Consider the following 23271-nt stretch of genomic DNA (forward strand, 5'->3'; position numbering starts at 1 on the left):
TACGACGCCTTTTCCTTTCCTTGCCTTCTGTGTTTGACCCTTGCTTTGTTTTGTTTGTTTACGTTGTCTGCTGCCTGCTTTTTTAAATTGTCAGCCTTTATTTCACTATGACTCTGGATTTGCCTGCATGTACCTGTTTGCCCCTGTGTTGACTGTTGCTTACCTGACCATTCTCAATAAACCTGCATTTGAATCCGCACCTCCCTTTTCAGCATCCGTCTAACGTTACAATAACAATGTTTTGTTCCGTAGACAAAAAATCCCAAAGAATTGATTAAAGGGGCTAATAATATTGACCTTAAAATGCTTTTTAAAATGGCTTTTGTTCTAGCCAAAATAAAACAAATAAAAATCTCTCAAGAAGAAAAAATATTATCAGAAATACTGTGAAAAATTCTGTTAAACATCATTTGGGAAATATTTGAAAATATAAAAATAAAAAAAAACACAGGAGGGCTAATTATTTTTACTTCAACTGTATCTGCTGCTTATTATTCTGTGTCTGTCGTTTGCTAATGCTAGTCTTCTCACTTTATATTGTCTCTCAGGGACGCCTGGAGCCAAAGGATCCTCTGGCTCTCCTGGACAGATGGGGCCACCAGGCTTACCTGGTCCCAGAGGTGACATGGGACCCATTGGACCCTCCCCTGACCTGTCGCATATCAAACAGGGTCGACGTGGCCCAGTGGTACGTATCAATCCACTTTCACAACCTAGAAGCTCCTGAAACCTTCCTTTATCAGGTGTAGTATAGACCAGTGTTTCTCAATTGGTGGGTCACGACCCAAAAGTGAGTCATTTTCAGTGGTTCGCGGAGTGTGTGGTCACAATAAACAACAAAAGTTACATTTTTTTACTTATTTTGCTCATACCGGACTTTTATTTAAAAAAAAAAAAAACTTGCACAACAACCCTACCGTTTGACATGTGAAATTTCATTTAATTATTGCAACAAATATGTCGAAGCGCAAGCTAGACCCCGAATATGTAAAGTATGGATATATATATTGACGACAAAAAAAGACCTAAAGCCTCAGTGTCATATGTAGTGAGGTGCTGTCATGAGAGATCATGAAACCTTCTAAATCAAAACATTTAGAAACCAGAAAATATGTTTTATTAACATATTTATAACATTAATGTTTATTATTAAAAGTATTTGTTGTTTTTACTTTGTGATATTTCTATAATTTGATCCATTTTGTTAAATGACAGCAATAAAATATTGTTTAATTGTAAGTCTTGGTGAATTTCTTATGATTTTTCTGTCACTACTTGTTTATGTTAACAAATGAATACAAATTATGTGTAATTCCTAAAATTATATAATAGTTTCTAAAAATGTGGGTCGCGGCTTGATGACCATGTAAAAATGTGGGTCCCATGGCCAAACCAGTTGAGAATCCCTGGTCTAGACGTGCTAATATTCAATAATACAATAAATTGTGATTATGTTATAAGATTGCACGTCAAAATGCAGTGAATAATTATTTGCTGTGAATTAGCCTAGCATGCACACACAATCTGATTGCGCAGCTCTATTAAATCTGAATCTTTCATAATGCTTTATTTGGCTTGGGTCACGGGGCAGTGGTGTTTTTTTCTGTTGTCATTTGTCATCATTAAGCTCTATGAAGATAACTTGGCTTTTTTGGCTTGGCGTCTGTTTTCGTGACATCTGGGCTTTGCATTCTTGAACATGAGTCTTGTTGGGTGTCCATTTTTGTTATGACTTCCTGAAGGATGTGCTTCCTTAAGCAGGTTCAAGGATGTCAAGCAACCATGCACTGTCCTGTTTCTGGAAATCTGCTTTCCTGCTGTGGTTTAGTTGTAGTCGTCATGTACACACAGACGTGTCGCTAAATAAATGCTTAAGAGCTTCAGTGCCTATTCAGTCACATGGAAGTAGACCGCAATCACATTTTTTGTCACAGTGTCCTGTAGTTTGGGTGCTAAGCATAGAATAAAATATGGATGTAGTATCTGTGATATCACCCAGAGATTACTAAAGAGTGCAAGTAAAGATAGAAGTAGGTGGGGCCAACGGTTGCCTTTTTGTAAGCACATCATTTCACTGACTCAGACAAGATTTGTTCCTTGGTAACCAAAAAATGGACATAGAGGTGGTGTGTGGGAGGAGCTGGAGATGCCTGATTGTAATTTACTTGGTTTTGATCAGTTTTCTTTGGGTGAAACACATGACACTTCATTAAACGTGACTGATTCTTGTTCATTTGCTTAGTTGTATACAATACACCACAATGAATGAGCTGCAGTGATGTGGTGGTGGGCAGCAGAGACCTGTCAATCAAGTGACCACATCCATAATTATGCAGAATTGTGAGGCTTAATATAAATTAAACGGATGAGTTATTAAAAAATTCAACTCCATCACAGTCATGAAGGGTAATGTTAGCTATAAACACCACATTTATTTTTAGCAGACTGTAAACACCTTTTTCTGCTGTAAAGTTGGGCAATTTAACATGAAAGTCAATGGAAAATTGCTCTTTTGGAGCCAGCCCCCAGTGGCTCGTCAATGAATTGCAGTTTCAGTCACTTTCCATATTAGCTTCACTAATGTTTTCCATTCTTTAGTTCAGGTGTATACTCTCTCAATCTCAATCTCTGTATATGTATACACTAACTGACAAAAGTCTTGTCGCCTATACAAGTTTTAGGAACAACAAATAAGAATTCTAGTTGATTTGGTATTTGGTTCGTTTGGTTTCAGAAGTGGTTTATATGAAAGGCAAAGGCCTCTAGATTATGCCTATTTTATATGAAATATGCCTTGATTTTTGATTATTTAATTAGGACAGTAACATCTGACTTTGCTTGGATAAAAGTCTTGTGACTTAACTGCATCCATACATCTCTGCAATGACTTAAATAACTTATTAATAAAGTCATCTGGAATGGCAAAGAAAGCGTTCTTGCAGGACTCCTCCATCTTACCCCAGACATGCTCAATAATGTTCATGTATAGTGACTGGGCTGGCCAATTCTGGAACACCTTGATCTTCTTTGCTTTCAGGAACTTTGATGTGAAGGCTGAAGTATGAGAAGGAGAATTTGCCCTCTCCTGTGGTTTGAAATGTAATGGGCAGCACAAATGTCTTGATACCTCAGACATTTGATGTTACCATCCACTCTGCAGATCTCTCGCATGCTCCCATACTGAATGTAACCCCAAACCATGATTTTTCCTTTACAAAACTTGACTAATAACTGTCAGAATCTTGAATCCATGCGAGTTCCAATAGGTCTTCTGCAGTATTTGTGATGATTAGGATGCAGTTCAACAGATGATTCATCAGAAAAATCTACCTTCTGCCACTTTTCCAAATGATCAAGTTATTATTTAATGCTCTTACAACTGGGATCGAAGACAAGACTTTTGTTAGGTAGTGTATATATACACACAGACTATGTAAAGCTAAAACTATTAAAACGCATTTAAAAAAAGAAATGTTTGCAAAACCTATAACTAGAGAATTTTCTCTACTCTGGATCCAATCCAATGATGGATTACTACAATTCATTATTTTCGACAGGGATTGAATTGTTAATAAAGATGCAATATTGTGTTTGATATCTTCTGCTGGATAATCTAAATTTGGTGGGAACAGGCATTTAAACACAACCTCTGCAGGACATCCACGGCTCCAGGATTGAGTAAAGAAAATAAACATCACCTTACACTTACATTCTTAAGATGCTGAGTAACTTCCTAATTATGCTTGGTCTTAATTTCTTCATTTTTCACCCCTCACATTCACAGATTAATATAGCCAAGCTTGATTTTAGGCACAGCATGAAGGTGTTGGAGCTCGTTGACCTGTGGTTTCTGTCGACGGCGACACGCTTTACACTTCCTGTTACGGACTGTTAACCTTCATTACTCTTTCACACATTCTTCCAGACTCAACCTGACGCACATAATGAATTATCATCTCACACTTTTCGCGCTCAAATTACAGGCGCTGTGAAATGCAGCACACTTTCTCATGTTAACCTTTTTTAGCAGAAGCATCACTTTGCAGCATATGTGTTTGTAGCCTATGGAGATGACATCTGAAGTTCTTGACCACAGATATTTGTAGAGGACTTTAATGTGTTGTTGGTTGACCTTGGAATTGTGACTGAATGCTTTCTTTATATATACTGTACATAAAGGCATAGTTCACCTCAAAAGTTCAACTTAAAGGTGCTGTATGTAGAACCTAGTGGTTGATTTGAGTATTGCAGTCCAAATTCAAAATATTAGAGTTTTTTTTTTTTTTTGTCCTTTTCTTAAAACTTGACACACCCCCACACACACAGGTTGCTAAATTGACATCACCAATAAAAATGAGCACAAGTGACAATAAAAGTATTCAATTTTACACTGTAAGCTAATGTATACTTACAGTTGAAGTCAGAATTATTTACCCCCCTCTATTGGGGTTGGGTGATGTCGACCAATTTGTCATCGTACAATGTATAATGTGAAACTTCGTGATGGACAATGGCATCATCGACGTCAAATTAATTATTTATGATTAATTTATTAATTCATAATGAATTAATTTCCCAGTGATGGATTGCGTCTGGAAGAGCATCTGCTGCGTAAACATATACTGGATAAGTTGGTGGTTGATCCCGCTGTGGCCAAACCAGAATAAAAAAAAGACTAAGCCAAAAAGAAAATGAATGAACGAATGAATGAATGAACGAATGATAATGAATTTATTATTTGTAGTCTACCAATTCAACTACCTGACCTGCATGGTCTTTGTTTTACCCATAACCAAATCATAAATAAATAAAGATAAGTTACACACAAGTTACCACCTGTCAATCACTTTTTCCTTAGGACTCTGGCATGAATAGGCAGAGTGATCCGTGTTTCTATAATGGCGTCGAGAAACTTGGTTAGTAAAAGAGGTGCACAACCAACAGCAACCAACCAACAGTATCTAAGGTTTTTGCTAAAATTATTAAGTAAAAGCGTGAAAGCGAAAGAATGAAGCAGTGTACTGATGCTGTGACACGTTACCTGATAGATTCAAAAGACAGAAGAGTCGTTAGATAGACAAAATAAATTAAATATCATGTTTAACAACTACAATGAGACCCGATCCAGTGGTTTATCCTTGATAAACTGCATAACGTGCACTGCTCTCTGGGGTTTTGTGTTTAAAGCATATGCTGACTGCCTAAAGCTCAGACGTGTGGAGCACAGAGTGTGTGTGGTCATGTGATGTGCATTTTCAGCGGTATAGTGTGGACGGAGGGCTTTTCAGAAATGCAAGGTGAAACGCCTGTGTGGATGTGGATCGTTTTCGTTTTAAAATGGCATTTTAAAACTAAGTCGCATTAGTGTAAACGGGGCCTGAGTTTGTATTTTACGCAAGCCTGTTGCTGCTGCTATGGGGGCTGGGCGAAGGATCGGGATGCCGGCTCAGCATTAAGATGTCTATCGGCCATCTGCGATGGATGATGGACGATGGCATCGTCCACTGAACCAACCCTAACCTGTATATTTGTTTGCCCAATTTTTGTTAAACGGAAAGGAGATTTTATAGGAGATTAATAGTTTTAATATCTAATTTCTATTAACTGATTTCTATTTTTATCATGATGACAGAACATACTATTTTACTAGATATTTTTCAAGATACTAGTATTCAGCTTAAAATGACATTTAAAGGCTTAACTAGGTTAATTAGCTTAGCTAGGCAAGTTAAAGGTACTGTGTGTATGTTTTTGACTCTTCTGAAGCATATACTATAATTTGTTTGCAGATATTTAGGAAGCATGCTGAGTAAACATCTGGAAAACAATTCTGAAGTCAGATATTCTGCTTTAAAAATGTGTTTTACGTGCCAGAACGTCTATCTTTGTTTTGATTATTTAATATTGTTTTATTTTATTGCCCAATGCCAGTTTAGCCAATTATATTTGAGTTGCCTTCATGGAAAACCACGTATTTCATTCATTTAGTCAGGACGGCTCTCAAAGCATGTGTCAGTGACCGAAATGCGACCTGGTGGACAGTTGCAGACTCCGAAATGAGAAGCAGAATCAGAGTTCCACATGAGGTGGTTATTAATTAACAAATAATAAAAATATTAACTTAATATTAGGTGAGCAGGTTACATTATGACTCTGCTTTAACAATATGCTACGTGATGAGATTGCAGCAATAAGCAATTTAGCTGTTTGCACCAAACGAAACATGACAGAAATTTAAATACAGCCATTTAGAAGCACAGAATAGTGCACCTACTGCACTCCGATGAAGGTAAGGTTTATAATATAATTAATACATATTAAACCTCCTTAACATTATTAAATGTACATGCTGAATCCCTGATATGTTGGTGTCATCAATCTGGCAACCTGCGCTTTCATGTTTTTTGAACCAGACATGCTCAAACGTACATACTGCACATTTAAAAATTAAAACGACGAAATTTTTTTTATCAGGAATACTGTGAAAAATTCATTACTCTGTTAAACATAATTTGGGAAATTTTTGAAAAAGAAATAAAAATCCAAAGGAGGCCGAATAGTTTTGACTTCAACAGTATATGTTGCAGTTAGAGTTAGTGTTTATTTATGTAGATAGTTATTTCCGTAAGTTAGCTCTTATTCATTGTGAGATGTAAACGCTGATCACGCTGGGCGGAAGCTTTTTAGGAAGTGTCGAATGTTAAATCTCTGATTCTTACCACTTTCATTTGGCATCATAAATATGCAGTGTTTTTCACCAAGGCAGCCTGGAGTGCTGAAATCCTATTGGTTAAACTGACAGTGGGCGGAGTTACACAGACCAAAAGAAATACAGACATTCCAACGTGAAACACCCCTTTAAAGGCAGAATATCTGACTGTTGTTTTTTATATAAACAGGTTTTTTAGTATGTTCCTTAAATATCTGCAAACTTATTGTGTTTCTATGCTTTAAAAGAGTCAAAACCTTACATACTAAAACTTTAAAAGAATTTAATGAAGTGGTGCAGTTCCAGAATGAGCATTTGTACATGTTCACTCTCCTTTCTCCTGTTCTAAACCAGTTTTAAGATATTTTGAAAAATGTTGGTACTCAAACAAGTAATGGTCACTATTGACTTTCATAGTAGAGAGAAAAAATACTATGAAAGCCAATGTGACCATTAACGGAACAAGTAAGTCAATGGTGACCAATTATTCTGTTAATGAACTGCTACTGAAAAAGTCAGCTACAGTACATGTTGAAACTCCTGTCATTTTTGTTTGATCTACTGTATCCCTTTAAGATTTGTGCTTGAAATATTTTTACTCTAAGGTCATGAATGCTGAGTAAATCTGCAATGTCTGGTCTTATTTGGGACATAATCAGTTTTGAGCTCTCGTAGCCATGGAAGCCTTTGTTTTTGAGATGCAGTTCCACTTCTTGTTTGCTTATACAGCAGACTATAATAGTTTCAGCAGGCTTGTAAGACTGAAACTTAATCAGCAGGTGCAGGATCTGTTTCATTTGCAGTTTAGTCTTGTGTAAAAGTCTTTGCACTTCCAGCATATGAGCTGTTGGCTTTTAAATCAATGAGATTGCAATAAAATATCCTGCTTGTCATGGTTGCGTCTAGATCTAGATTCACATGAGGAGATTGGGACATTTTTGACACTGGTCATGGGTAATGTTTTGACACATATCTTTTTTATTTCCAAACCGTTTACATTCGCGTAGGACTTTGTTTACATTTAATACTGAGCCAAGACACACACACTAAAGTACCATTTCAATTTTTTTCTTTTTGACTAGTGTACCTTATTAGATTGAACATGTTTAAAAAGCTATATACAAGGACCCAGTTTCATAACACTACTTGTAACATTTCATAATTCAAACAAAAAGTATACTCTTCAAGTACAAATTAATTAATTTATTAAAGAAACGCCACTATGATGTTATGAATGGCTACCAGGACATTGCTTTGTTGATTTTGCATCGTTTTGATTGGATGTGATGGGGAAAAGAAGATAACGACATCATAATCACCTGGTTGACCTTTTGTCCAATAATCATCTTTATTAAAATGACATTTTTTTAAAATTACTTAGAGTGGTCTCGGTATAGAAATCAATGGGGCCAGTTTTTTTTTTTTAATTGCGTGCACATTAAAGAGTTATCAAGATTGCTGCTAAGATCTCTGATTTATAAGGAAGAGATTTCTTTATTTGATTTATTTCAAAGTTTTTAAAAATTCATAATTTATTATTTTTGAAAGGTTATATTAAAATGCTTACTTAAAGTGGCATTACATTTATTAATCATTTTAAATGTATTAATATTCAAATGTTCATTGTTAATTAAATATTATTAATTAATAATCTAGTAGGTCATCGTGTTATTTAATTTAATTATAATATTTAATTTAATTACTCACTCATTTTCCTTTAGAATAGTCCCTAAACTTCTATTTAAAATGTGATTTAAATTTTTTATTAGTAATTCATTAAATAATTTATGAATACGTAATTAATATTGCAGTTTTTAATATTAAAATGTATAATTAAAATCAGTCTATGAATGTTTTTATATTTATTTTATGATTAATAGGATATAATTAATAATTTCTGTAAATAATTAAGTATAGGTAAGATCCCTATACTTCTATTTAAAATGTGATTAGATTTTTTTATTAGTAATTCATTGAAAATTTAGTAAGTTAATAAATAATATAAAATATTTAATATTAAATGTATAATTAAAATCAATCTATAAATATTTTAATATTTATTTTATAATTAATATCTCTTAAATCATTTCTGTAAATAATTTATAAAGTATAAATATGACTGTCTTGATTCTCTTCAGACAAGATAGAAAATTATTATTTTATAATTAATAGGATATAATAAATCATTTCTGTAAGTATAGGTATGACTGTCTTGATTCCTAAGATCCCTAAACTTCTATTTTAAATGTGATTTTTATATTTTTTTGATATTAATTTATTAAATACTTTATAAATAATTAATTACTATTAAATAGTTAATATTAAAATGTATAATTAAATTCAATCTATAAATGTTTTGATATCTATTTTATAATTAATATTATATAATAAATCATTTCTATAAATAATAAATTATAAATATGACTATAGCTTGATTCTCTTCAGACAAGATCCCTATACTTCTATTTAAAATGTGATTTTAAATTTTTAATTACTAATTAATAAATGAATAATTTATTAATAAATAAATGTTATAAAATCATTCATATAAAAATGTATAACTAAAGTCAATCTACAAATATTTTGATAATTATTTATATAATAATAGTTGAATTGCATTTTTTTATACATAATAATGTGTGTGTGTGAGTGTAGCTGCAAGAAAGCAGCAGATTTTCATCTCTCTGGGCTCATGTGTAGCTGGGTCTCCTCCGCTGGGCCGGCGTGTGAACACGTGTCCTCTGAAACCCCTGACCTTCAGCTGGCTGACCTCTGACTCCCTGAAGGGGGGCGTCTTTTGCAGGTGGGGTGGAAACTAAGATGGGTAACGGGAGTCACTTTTGATCTTCTTTTCTTCTGTTCTTGCTCCTTTATCATTCTGATTCCCCGTCCTTTTTGATCACTGGATGATATATATATATATATCCTCTCAAACAGCTGGTCGTGTGCCAAGCATTTGTCACAGTTTGTTTTGCGTAGAAACAATACATTTCTCAATATGCCCAAGCACAACATCCATCCTACCTCTGCATGTTGATAAATGATAATGGCAATAACAGGGAAAAGACTGCCTGCGTTATTCTGCACATGGGTTGCTTTTTTTGGCCCGTGTGCTTCTCACGGACCCCGTCGTAAATGTTTCAATAGACATAACCTTTTGCTTTTAACGCGTTAGACCACGTCTCTGAAGCACGAGTCGTCAATGAAGAAAAATACTTCTGGAGTTGTGTAATAATTTATGAATCCAGGATATAGAAATAACTCATAACAAGTGTTCAGAGTTTCTTCATTTAATTTGACGAATGAGAAGCAATGCAGTTTGTAAAAGTGGGCTTGAAAAATGGATCTGCCACCAGTCGCGTCTGTGGGATTATCCTGTTTTAGCATTAATTTAACACTTTTATTGGCCCGCCTGTTAAATACCAGTAGGAAAAGGCTTTATTGTTTAACCTTTTGCTTAAAATATTAACAAAAAGCTCAAGATACTTGACTTGTTTTTGGATGTGGAAGCTGTTTCTTTTGTTGAAATAAAACAACTCATAATGTCAGTTTATAGTTTAGGACTTTCTGACACCAAGACCCCAACAAACTTCTACATTTCTCCTGTGTGACACTTATTTTGCCACTCGAACAGACCATGGCCTTTTTCAGACTCCTTGTTGACTGGAATGTCCTTCAGGCCCGTTTTACATTGATGCATTTTAGTTTTAAAACATTGTTTTTGAAGAAAATCGATTAACATCCACACTGGTGTTTCATCTAGCATTTCTAAAAAGGTCTCCATCCACACTATTCTGCTGAAAACGTACATCATGTGACCATACACATGCTCTGGAATGCACTAAAACTGCAGCAAGAGACAGGGTATAATTTTACCATGCATTTCCTCTGATAATAGTTATTGCATATAGCTCCATTTTCAGATGTCTCTGTTTTCCTCCTTCCTAGCATGGATTACCAGTATTTTAAAATGAAAATGGCCTCTTCAGCATTTCAAAATTTCCATTTCAGGGGATTGAAAACTTTGGTGTAGTGTTAAAAAAAATTGTATTCATGTAAACTGGTCCAAAGTTTAACTCAGTTTAGTTTTTATTGATGTTTGTCAATCAGAGAGGTTAAATATTAATTAAAAGAATTTAAAGACTTCAACTTTTCAAATCTATTAACAAATAGTCGCAGTTAGTTGAAACTTTCTTGCTTACACTAGTAGGTTTAAGTTTTAAAACGGCGTTTTAGAATGAAAACAATCCGCATCCACACTAGGGTGTCACCCAGCGTTTGTGAACAGCTCTCCGTCTACACAACACCACTTAAAATGCACATCACATGACCACACACACACTCTGGCATGCGCTGCAGCATATGCATGTGGACGTCTGAGCTCCAGGCAGTCATCTACCCAGATGAGAGCTGTGCTTGTCGGACTGTTTATCAAGGATCTACCGCTGTATCCAATCTCACTGTATTTGTAAAACGTGATTTTTAACTCATCTTGTTGTATATATCTAACTATATCTAAGTTCTCAGGTAACGTGCTTTGGCTGAGTGCAAAGATAAGTTAATATTTAATGTAACCATGTACATTCTGTATATTGACTGATTGCTTGCCTTTTTTTCCTATATTGTATAAACTTATTGTACGTTATACTTTTATAATGGCCATTATTAATTATTAAAATTAATATTCAGCAAAAGAGAGGCTATGTTTCGTATTTTCAATGAGAATGAAAGGCTCCGTTTTGTTATAAATATGCACACAGTGAAGATGACGGTTATATAAATATGTAGGTACACGACGCCTCAACATTTCTGCTGTCTGTTAAGTTGCTCATATCAACAAGAAAACAGCAGTTTTTAATATATGTTTTCATTTTATAGTTAAGAAAGTGAAACAACGTACAATAGCTAGGGTTATGTGAATAAGGTTATAAAGTACACCGTTCCCTTTGAAGATTTACTTTACGTGTCCCTGGAGTTTGTTTTCCATATTAAACTTGCGAAGTTTGAACTTAAAAGGAGAGGATGAAGACTGAACTGTGTGTAGGCTACTTAATATTGAGGGAAAACCCCAATCACAATGTCTGCAGCCCTGCCTCCGTTTTCAGATGTCTCCGTTTTTCCCCATCCACACTGAGACGAAGCAGCAGTATTTTAGAATGAAACAGCCTCTTCAGCGTTTTCAAAATGCTCTGTTTGCGCTGCTCGAAAGCTCCGGCGTAGTGTGATGGCGCAACCATAGCAAAACGTATGTGCTTTAAAACTAAAACGTATTAGTGTAAACGGGGCCTAAATCAAAACAATATTAATTTCAATACATTTATTTTTCTACCGCTCTTTTTACAATGTAGAATGTGTCAAAGCAGTTTAACATATTTGAAGAAAATAGAACAAAAAGTCATAAAAATATTTCAGATTTTGGAGGATTCCAGCAAATCAGACTAGCCGTCAGGATCAATGCAGAGAATCAGTCCTGCGCACTTGATTCATGGATGGCCATGACAGTTATCTGCTCTCAACGTGGACCGGATCCAAGATTCTTTGAACCTTTAGCATTATTTGGACTAAGCCTGTTTCCTTGTCATCTTCAAACATCTTCAAACAAAATGTGTTGCATTTGGTTGTGAAAATGAATAAGAAACATTTGAAGGTGCAGTCTAAATAATTGAGCATGGTTTAATATCTAAAGAATGACTTTCAGAAGCTGATTTGAAAATTGATGCCCAAAAAGCCAGAAAGTATGAAAATGAGTGGCTGAAGCCAGCGTTCATTTTATATATTTTTGCCTTTCTCCAAAACAATCTCAAATACTGTCCTGATGGAGGAAATGGGCATTTTCATTGTTTTAGCTTTTCTTATAATCACTTGACATTTTGTGAAGCTCAGCGAGTTTTTATGGCAAATCCCAGCTCTGTTCTGTGGTTTTCCCCATCGTGATGAATGACTGAGGGAGTTTGGCCTTTGTTTCCTCATATTTGTAGCCCTGTGAAACAGGAGCTCACCGCTGAACAGTTTCCTGTTTCTAGTCACCCAGGTGTACTAAATAAATGTCAAATATCACAGGGAACATGTTTCAAATATATTGTGCTCATAAGAATTCATAGGGGTGCCAGTAATTGTGGCACACATATACTTTGTTTTTTTTATATTTTGATGAAACTGTGTTGATTCCAGTCACTCTTAGTGAGATGAGAGTTTTTGTTATTGTTTTCATTAATATTTTTATCTGAAGGTTTTTTTTTTTACTTTTTTGATCATATTTACCATTGTATGTGCACTGCAAATAAAAAAAGGTTTTCTTAGATTTGTTTTATTTTTTCTAGTCCAAATATCTACAGCTTTTTAAATCAAGATGCATTTTTAGACAAGCAACAAAAATGAAAAATATGTTAAAAAAAATTACGTGAGTTTTTCTTAAAACAAACAAACTAATCTGCAAAAGGCATAAGCAAAAAATACTTTGACATAAGATTATTTTGCTAACCCAATTGGCAGATTATTTAATGTGTTTTGGGTTAAAAAATAAATAAATAAATAAATAACTCCTTAAAACAAGATAATATACTTTGCTTGTTTAAATGCTTCTTGATTTAAGAGTTTTTTGATATTTGGACTAGAAACAAGGCAACAAAAATCTTAGATAAAAAGCGTTTGCAGTGTGTAGTTATGGGACTCCCCTTTCTGTCCAGCCTGACCTCACGAGGAAACGTTACTAGTCAGTTCAGTTGTACGAAAATGTCCAAAAACCTACCCCTAAACCCAACCACTCAACCCAACAAATCATACTAAATTATATGAATGAGATTGTACGAATTTTAACAAATTAGCCATTAAATCAAAAAGTTTGTCATGAGAAATCATTGATCTCTCCAGGAATCCATGTATTTAGTGTCTTTACTAAAACACTGTTGATGTTTTCACTGACCCAGAACCAGCTCTATTTAATCACCCGCATAAAGATGAACTGCTCAAAGCAGTATTTTTAGACCGATGAATCATGTTTTCCATTCTACTATGAATATGGCTCAGATCTGCCCTAGAGATCTGGACAAGCATGATTTGATGTGTGAAAATATTTGAGAGCTGAATGAATGGGACCATCAAATCCATGATATGATGATTGTAAATATGTCGTTCTTGGAGTGACTTGAGTGGTTCATTTGCCCTTCAGCTGTTTTATGTTTAATTAGATACGCATTTGAACAAAAATAATTAGCTAGGCCTATATTAACAATTTTGGTCACACTTTAATTTAAAGTACAATTCTCGATAATATCAAACCATTTTAGTAGTTTAGGGTTTAGGTATATTGGAATTATGTGATGTTATAGAGTATGATCATGCACAATATTCAATTTATAAGAACTAATAAACAGCCAATATATTTAAAATAGGCAAGTAATAAGCAACTAGTTAACAGTAAGAGTTGGTACTTAAACTAAGGTGTTGCATAAATGTTTGATTGAATGTGTGTGTGTGTGTGTGTGTGTGTGTGTGTGTGTGTGTGTGTGTGTGTGTGTGTGTGTGTGTGTGTGTGTGTGTGTGTGTGTGTATGTGTGCGTGTGTGTGTGTGTGTGTGCGTGTGTGTATGTATGTATGTATGTATGTATGTATGTATGTATGTATGTATGTATGTATGTATGTATGTATGTATGTGTTTATGTGTATATATGTATGTATGTATGTATGTATGTATGTATGTATGTATGTATGTATGTATGTATGTATATATATATATATATATATATATATATATATATATATATATATATATATATATATGTGTGTGTGTATGTATGTATATATATATTTATATATATATATATATATATATATATATATATATATAATATATATAAATGTATATATATGTATACACACACACACACACATATATATATATATATATATATATATATATATATATATATATATATGTGTGTGTGTGTGTGTGTGTGTGTGTGTGTGTGTATAACAGACGTGCTAAAATAGTCTAACACTGTAAAAAAAGGATTAGTTGACTTTAATGTAAATGTAAATGTAATAAAAGTGAGTACAACAAGCATAATTATAAAAATGAAGTCAGCTTAACAGTTCCAAGTTACAATGGCAACAAATTTAATTTTGAAGATAACAAAGAGATATTTAAAATGCATAATAACATTATTAGTAGGCTACTGAGTGACTGATGTTGATGATTTGCACTTGAGTCACAGTTCTGGACAGTCTACTAGTCATTTTCAAGATCTGATGTGAACTATATGCAGCTGCTTTCAGTAGTGTGGCAATAAATGTCACATCAAATTGTGTTTAAACTCACATTTTAACACTGAATAAAGCTCATTATCTGAACCTGAATTGATTATCTCATATTGATTATCTTATCTCATTATCTTATCAGTATATGCTGTTGTTTTGTGAGTTATTGATGGCAAAAAATTGTGATTCAAAAATATTTAAAATATATTCTTGTTAAGCATATGGACAAGAGAAATTGGCCATTGATAATGTTTACCATTTATAATCATTTATTCATCTTTTAATAGTTTTGTTTTTTTAACAGAGACACTGTGATTACAAGTGATTACTTTACTAAGAAAGTGAGTAAACCTGTTGCCTTAAAAGCAACAAGTTGATTTTACTTTAAAAAAATCATCCATTTACTTAAATTTTATAATTATGCAAATTGTTTGTCCACTCAATAATCATGAGACAAGTTTACTCTCTTTTTTTAAGTAAAGTCAACTATTCACTTTTTACAGTGTATGTTTGGTGTGTGTTTAATTGGGATGTTTTGTGTGTGTGTTTTCAGGGTCCTCCTGGGGCTCCAGGGAGAGATGGCATGAAGGTACGGTATGTTTTCTATCTTTATCTCTTTTCTTTGTAATTCTGAAGCCTTGGCTGAGGGCAGTTTTCCATCCGTGGAATGCAAATATTTGGGAAAACAGGATGAAGATGTTTAAGATCAATGGTGACTGATCACTAATAAAATTAAACTCTTGGATGGCTTCGGGGTCAGTGACCAAAGCCCAAAATGTTCAAATATGACATCATAGGTGGCGTGACGAATTGCAGATAGTTGAGAATGTCAAAACACCATTAGTACATTCTTGAAATGGCAAATTTGATTAGTCTAAATATTGACGATAGTTACACTGAGACATTTCACAATACACCATAGCTAATCATAGGATCTCAAAGCTATTCATAGATTTATATTATCATATTTATCATACCACACTATTATATTACTGTCTGTTGGTGAATCTTTCCACAGAACTGTCATATACTTCCAAACTGAGACATGTGATCTAGCTCATGCTTTACAAATAAAATTAAAGGGGTTTTATTTAAACAGGTCTTTATGTTAACCTTTACATTTTTCATGACAAATTCACCCTAAAGTGAGTTTATATCAATAAGCAATGTTTCAGAACTCCTTTTAAACACCACAAACACATCACAATACCCTGAAATTGAATAATATAGTCTTGCATTGTTTCCGTTTCCAATTTACACTGTTTCACAGACCTAATACACATAAAGAGAACCAACTTTATGGCAACTTTTGTGTTTATTTTGCTTTTAGCATAAAGTTGTATGTATTTAACAACATTTAAAATAATTAAGCTTAATAATCACGTGTATCGCACTTTCAGCACTAATCGCTCGAGTTTAAAAAATCTGAACTTCTGCTGACATTTGCGCCACATTAACCAATCAGGAGCTTTCTCATGTAGGGGAGTGATTATGTAGGACCTTCATTATGTAATGAAGTGCCTGTTGTTGGTGTCCCGAGGGGAAATCCTCCTGCCGACACCGGACAACAGTTCATCAAACTGGGCTTGGCTCAGTCGGAAGCACTGCTGAAAACTTCCATCATCCAGGTACAGTATCTGGAGGAGTTTATGAACTCACAGAACTGGGTGCACCTCTGAATGGATTCGACACAGAATTGGACTTAGACACAGCTCCAAACAAATCAACGCATGTTAGCCATTTAGCAACGAAGCTAGAGTCACCGGGCAGACAGAAGCCCCACCCATGACACGAATCCGCGTCTGTTGTGTTAAATCAATTGGATTTGAAGAGCGAATGAAGCGCGTAAGCTTAAAATGTTCACGCGTCTATTTACACGCGAATAGCACAATTTATAGGCGCATATCGCGTCTGGTGTGAACACAGTGTCACAGAGACGTAAGCTGTGAAGGCTACACCCACTTCTGGAAAGGGGGCGGCCAGCAGCAGCTCATTCGCATTTAAAGAGACACACATGAAAAAAAGGTTTTAAGTTTGACAACTTTTATTAATCCCAAAAGGGGCAATTCAATTAGGGCAGAAGCATCATGACACATCATACAAAACAAAATAAAAAATATATATATGATAAAGAATGTTATGCTTCATGCTTCCCAGCATGCTTCATAATAACTTTGAAGATATACCACTACTAATATACAGTAAAGGGTCTACGGATGAAAAATAGCCATTCTTGGCTAATTCTGGCACATTTTACAGTAATGTTTATTAATGTGCATTGACCCTGTAAACAAATAAACTAAACTAAACTAAACTAATACTACTACTACTACTACTATTGCTGCTAATATTAATAATAATAATAATAATAATAATAATAATAATAATACATAAAAAATTCAAACTTGCTAAAATTTCTGCCTTCTGGAACAAAAGCAAATTTAAATCTGTCATATAGTATGTTCTTTGCTTCTTCCAAAAAAAAAAAGGTAAATATTTACAGCGTATTTAATACTTAATTCATAAGATTTATTGAGCCCAAACTTCACAGACACATTTTGGGGAAACCTGAGATTTACATTATTTTCAAAAAGCATAACTGGAACTCATTACAACCGAGTACAATAGTCTATATCCACTGTTTTGCTTAAACCTTAAAGCCTAGATACAAAGCATTTGTAATGGACATCGATCAAGACATGGATCAAGAGTGTTATAAAAATGGCTTTTTCTTTTTTTTTTTTTTTTTACAAAGAACCCATATTAAATGCAGGCATATAAAACTTTCATGGTAAAAGAATAATATGTGTAAAATGTATGACTTATTTTGATCTACACTAAATAGACTTTGTAAAATAGTAAGTGAACATGCTGAACTGCTACTCATTTTAAATGATTAAACAAAAACATCTTTCTGGCAAATAGGTAAAACATAGTGGTTTGAATGATAGTGGAAAGAAATAAAGATTTAATATGATGATTAATTATTGTTTTGGTGCTGCACTGTGATTTGAATATTTAATATATTGACATTATACTTTTGTATGATGAACAATGCATGAAAAAATAATCGATCTAATATACAGAGACAAAAAAAAAATCTGTATTTCACTTGTTTTGATGCTTGCAAACGGCATTTCGCCTTTGACCCAAACATGTTACATGCACTTTTCATTACTGCAGATTAATCCGGATGTTCTTATTCAGGTAGCTAGCTATAAATATGTCAACAGTTTAACTAACTTTAACCAGATTGATTGTCCCACTCGGACTGTAATTGATCTACAGGGAAAAACAACTGACAGTAGGTGTAAACACTTCACATGATAATCCAATCTGGGGTCATTTAAAGCAACTCTGATAATGCAGAACACACTTGTTTCATTATGAATTGTGTGTTCAGACATTTAAAACAACAAAACCAATCTGCGTTCACATATACACTTGTCAGTCAAACGTTAGGAATAATTAAGAGGCCAGAATTTACTACATGTATTTATTTATTTAGTTTTTTGGCTGTTTATTCCCTTGAAAACATTGTCATGCACATCTTGATTTAAGCAAGAAAATATTAAGATATATAGCAATGGGATACATTGAATTGAAATGTTGAAAAAGTGTTGAAAATAAAAGGTTCTTTTCTTTTTTTTGCTTTAGAAAATGATAGTCGGATTAAGAAATCTTTTCATTTGTTGTGATTGAAAATCAAGGTTATTCCCCCATATGTTTGTAACAGAAGCCAGCTAGGCAGACGCAATAGGCCATGGTCTTTAGCCCCCTTGTTAGAGCAACTGACTCCCATGCAAAAAACCACCAGTTTGATCCCAGCTCAGGGTTACATGTAGGGGCTCATTTGGGATGGGAGTGAGGTTTAGAGGGGGTGAGTGTAACAGAGGCCAGCTAGCAAAGTGCTATGCAGGTAACCCTCACTCCTCTGACCTCAAAAGGTGCTCTAGCAACAGATGCTAGGGGCCATGGGCTTCAGCCTCCTTGTTAGAGCAACTGACTCCTATGCAAAGAATTGCCGGTTCCATCCCAGCTCAGACCGGGTTGGGTGCAGTAGGACCGGTGGGTTACGTATTGCTTTCTTAAAGCTTATGAAGTTACAACATGGGTATTGGGGTGTTTAAAAATGCCTATTAACAAATTCTAAAAACATGGAAGCTTTTATACAAAAAATGCTCACAAAATGATGTTTTACTGAAATACGTGAATAATAATTCCAGAGAAATTTAAAGAATATTCCATATAAAGTCTATAGGTAGTCTATAGCTGCGTCCCAAATGGCACACTATACACTCATGCACAATGTACTTATGCTCTTAAACACTCAATAGCATAGTATATGTATGTAGTGTCGTCCCAAATGGAGCACAAATTTTTTTTTTTTTACCATTTGGAAATTTAACCAGTTTCCCAGATGAAAGTTGACTGTTACCAAATTAGTGAAATAAATAAACAACGTACCAAATAATACCTGTCGTGAGTATTGCCGCATTCTTCACTGGGAGGCGCTATAATCACTCTCATTGGAGAATTTTGCTTTCACAATCCAAAATAAATAAGTTTATCCAACATTTGCGCCTGATAGCTCCGCCCCTTCCGCTACATGAGCAAACCTGCTGTCGTTGAGTGCGTGAAGTGTCCATCATTCAACACTTTATTTTACCGGTCAAGTGAGTGCATCATCCGGGTATTTAAAGTGCACTTATTATTTTTGAAGTTTTCAGTGTAAGCGTGCTACTAACTATACTACAAAATGGTGTAAAATAGTGCATAAGTATGCGATTTGGGACGCACCTTATATTTTCATACGTGTATGTTCATATATAGATATGTAATAACAAGATGCATATGAAAATATGAAAAACAACTTTAAAAATTAAAGTCCTGTTTTATATTAAGTGTTCCTAACTACTTTGTTTTTTTGTTTAAATATAAATATACTGCATGTAATGAATTCATAATGCATAAGGGCTAAACATAATCATGATAACCCAAATATTTGTAAAATTCCCCTGAGATGTTAGCTGCTATGTATCGACACACATGGCAAAAAGTGGTAATTAAAAAACAAAGAAAAAAAGAATATTTAATCAATCAAAGTATATTTACAAATGTGTACAATCAATGCAAAATAAGCAACCAAATCAACTGAATCAAACCTGATAGAGGGAAGGAAAATAAGCTGTGCCAATTTAAAGAAAATAACAAATGAAACACCCTCTAACTAAACCCTCCCCACCTTTAAATAATTAAGGAAAATCTGAAAATAGAAAAAAACTTCTTCTACGTCACATGACCCTCACTAACCTGCACTAACCTGCGAGTAGCACCCGCTTCTCACCTAATGGATCAACAGAATTAACTACGTGTGTGTAAAATGTCACGTGACGTATTTCACGTTCACTTCCCTTTTAGTAGATTTAAGCAAATTTAGCTTGGACTTTCTGAATAGATGTACAACTCAAAAAAAAAAAACTAAAAAAAAAACTAAAGCGAACCAGAGAACAGGAAAGGCACACATATGTCACGCAGAAAGACAGAGCCATGACAAGAGACAAAGGTTCCCTCCCAAGTGACAGGTTGGTGGTGTGGGTAGATTTAGAGATGGTTAAGGTGTAAGGAATGGTCAAAAGTAAGCGTAATTACAGAAATTGATTGCTGATGTAATTACATATAAGTATTTAATCAAGCACAAATACAATGTAAAAACAGGTATTTACACAGTAAGTATATTTTACAGATTTTTTTATTTCAGTGTAAGTAAATATTAGTTAGGGATGGCTGAAGTGATACTAACATTTCGACACGAGATCCTGAAGCACAAGTGTTTTGAAACACTGCATGATCCGAAACACCCAGGTCCCGTGACTAAAGCAAATCAAAGCATTGGCTATTTCAGAAGCGTTTCTAGACCTGGGGAATCTACATTTGACTGACAGGGTTAGGAAAAAAAAACTCTATTTTATGTAGCCTAGTGGACCGTGCATGTAAATAGAGTGCTGCAAATGGCCGAGTTTGAATCCCGACTTGTTCAAATATTTTCAAATTATGACATGATGTATTTTAATAATGTTACTTTTTCATTACCAAAACAAGACAAATGTATTCACAAAGTGATTAGTCAGATGTCAGACCAATGTTAAAACACAACACAAGAACAGAGCACTTAAAAATAAAATCTATAGCTACATCAACCTAGATTCGAACCCATTATCTCTGCATGCTAGTCTGAAACTCTCACCACTTCACTAAATCACTTAAACTTCAACTCAACTGCATGGGGTTTAATACCTCAATTTGCTTAACTGTTTCTTTGCTGAAGGTGTACCAGAGCAATACATAATCAATGACCACTAGGTGTCACTGTAGCGTGGCGTTTTGAAATGTTTTGAAGCTTCGACACATTTGCTTCGACTGTTTTAGTGTGTCATGAAGCCTCGTTTTGCCCACCACTAACATTAGTTAAGGACATTTAGTAAGACTAAAATGAAAAATAAAAGTTTCTTAAACACTAATTAAGCATATTTCAATAAATACTAGTTAATTTATCACCACCAGAACAAATCAAAATGTAAAAATACAATGGAAAACAGTTCTTTGTGTTAGCAATATTATTGTAATTTTACAACATTATTGCATTTTTTTAATTTGAGCAAAAGAGACTTCTTTTTTAAAACAATTCTTAATTTTTCCATACTCTTTACCAGTAATCTACATGTATTTGCCCTATATGTTTCAAGCCTCAGTTGAACCCCTATACATACCCATGCTTTTCCAAAGAAATTTAGTTTGTTTTTCAACATGTGGTTGATTCAGGGTTCAAGGTTGATCCATGTATAGCGTGTTTTTTCTGGCTTTGTATTCACAAATCAAAAACATCTGGGCCACTTTTGTACCTCTGTGTGAACCCTGACCCTCCGTAATCCCCACAGAGGGGTCAACATCTCCAAACGGCCGTCTGTGTGGTACCTACTGCCATACCTCACCCCAAATGAGCTATAGACCAGTCCAAATGGTGCAGAAAAGCTGTTGAGATAACATTTATATGCACTCTGATGTTGAATAAACTCTTCTGGTTTCATATACCAGCTAAATAGCATTAAGTAGAGATTGATTTGCAAACACGGCCAGGGTTTGGGGAGGTTAAAAATTGTACAAACAGTTGAAGTTAAAATTATTCGCCTTCCTGTGAATTTTTCTTTTTCTTTTTTCAATTTTTCCTAAATTATGTTTAACAGCAAGAAAATGTTCACAGTATGTCTGATAATATTTTTTTCTTCTGGAAAAAGTCTTGTTTGTTTTATTTCGGCTAGAATAAAAGCAGTTTTAAATTTTTTTTAAAAACATTTTAAGGTCAAAATTATTAGCCCCTTAAAGCATTTTTTTAATAGTCTACAGAACAAACCATCGTTATACCATACCCAACTTGCCTAATTACCCAATTAAGGCTTTAAATGTCACTTTAAGCTGAATATTAAACAATATCTCTTCTGCACTCCATATACGCTGCTCACGCTTTGCTTGCGCTGTGAAACAGGTGTAACTATGGCAATGCAGTAAAATTCGTTAAATCATCTAATTTTTTTCACAAGATTATACAGAATCCCTTACCCCAACCTTCATCTTTCCACTTTCTTAATGCCATCTGACTGATCAGTAAAGATAATATCAATAAAAGCTCACTGGAAATACCAACACAATCTCACGGCAATTCGTAACTTTTTCATTTAGTGGCTAATTCGTATGAATTCGTACGATCTAATTCGTACAATTTAGTACGATTTGCTTATCCCCCAATGATGGTTGGGGTTAGGGGTGGGGTCAGGTGCCACGCCTCCTTTTTAAAATCGTACCATTTCGTACGACTGAACTCGTACGAATTCGTACGAATTAGCCATTAAACTGGCAAAACGTAAAATACTTACGTTTTCTCGTGAGATCAGGCTGGAAATACATGCTTCAGCCAATATTTGATATATTAACAACTCATTCATTTTCACACTAATGATATTTACAAAGACATGTTATCGACAAATAAAGGATCAGTTTCCTACAGTTCACTAAATAACTGCCAACATCGTATTTTGCATTTCACAATAATGCGGGCAATAATATACCCGCAACCTACTTTTCTCATTGCTGCCTATCAGTTTAAGAACTGGCGATGTTGCCAGATATTGCTATGCAAACAATCACGGCAATCCCACAAAGAATCTATCAAAATAAGATCAAATCTTGTATTTTATTTTAAATAGTATAGGCAATCTCTAAGCCCAATCTTCATCTTCCCACTTTAATAC

General features: G+C 34.3%; 1 protein-coding gene across 2 annotated transcripts in view; it reads left to right on the forward strand.

The window, feature by feature from the left end:
- Nucleotides 1-23271, forward strand: part of ccbe1 (collagen and calcium binding EGF domains 1) — a 98221-nt gene that overhangs the window by 71349 nt on the left and 3601 nt on the right. The window contains 2 exon segments of one of the 2 annotated variants that reach the window (NM_001163923.1): nucleotides 549-688; nucleotides 15519-15554. In NM_001163923.1, coding sequence (NP_001157395.1) covers nucleotides 549-688; nucleotides 15519-15554 — 176 coding nt within the window. 2 annotated transcript variants of the gene reach the window in all.

This window comes from Danio rerio, chromosome 21, assembly GCF_052040795.2.
Source record: "Danio rerio strain M-AB ecotype USA chromosome 21, GRCz13ab, whole genome shotgun sequence".
NCBI classification, from domain to species: Eukaryota; Metazoa; Chordata; class Actinopteri; order Cypriniformes; family Danionidae; genus Danio; species Danio rerio.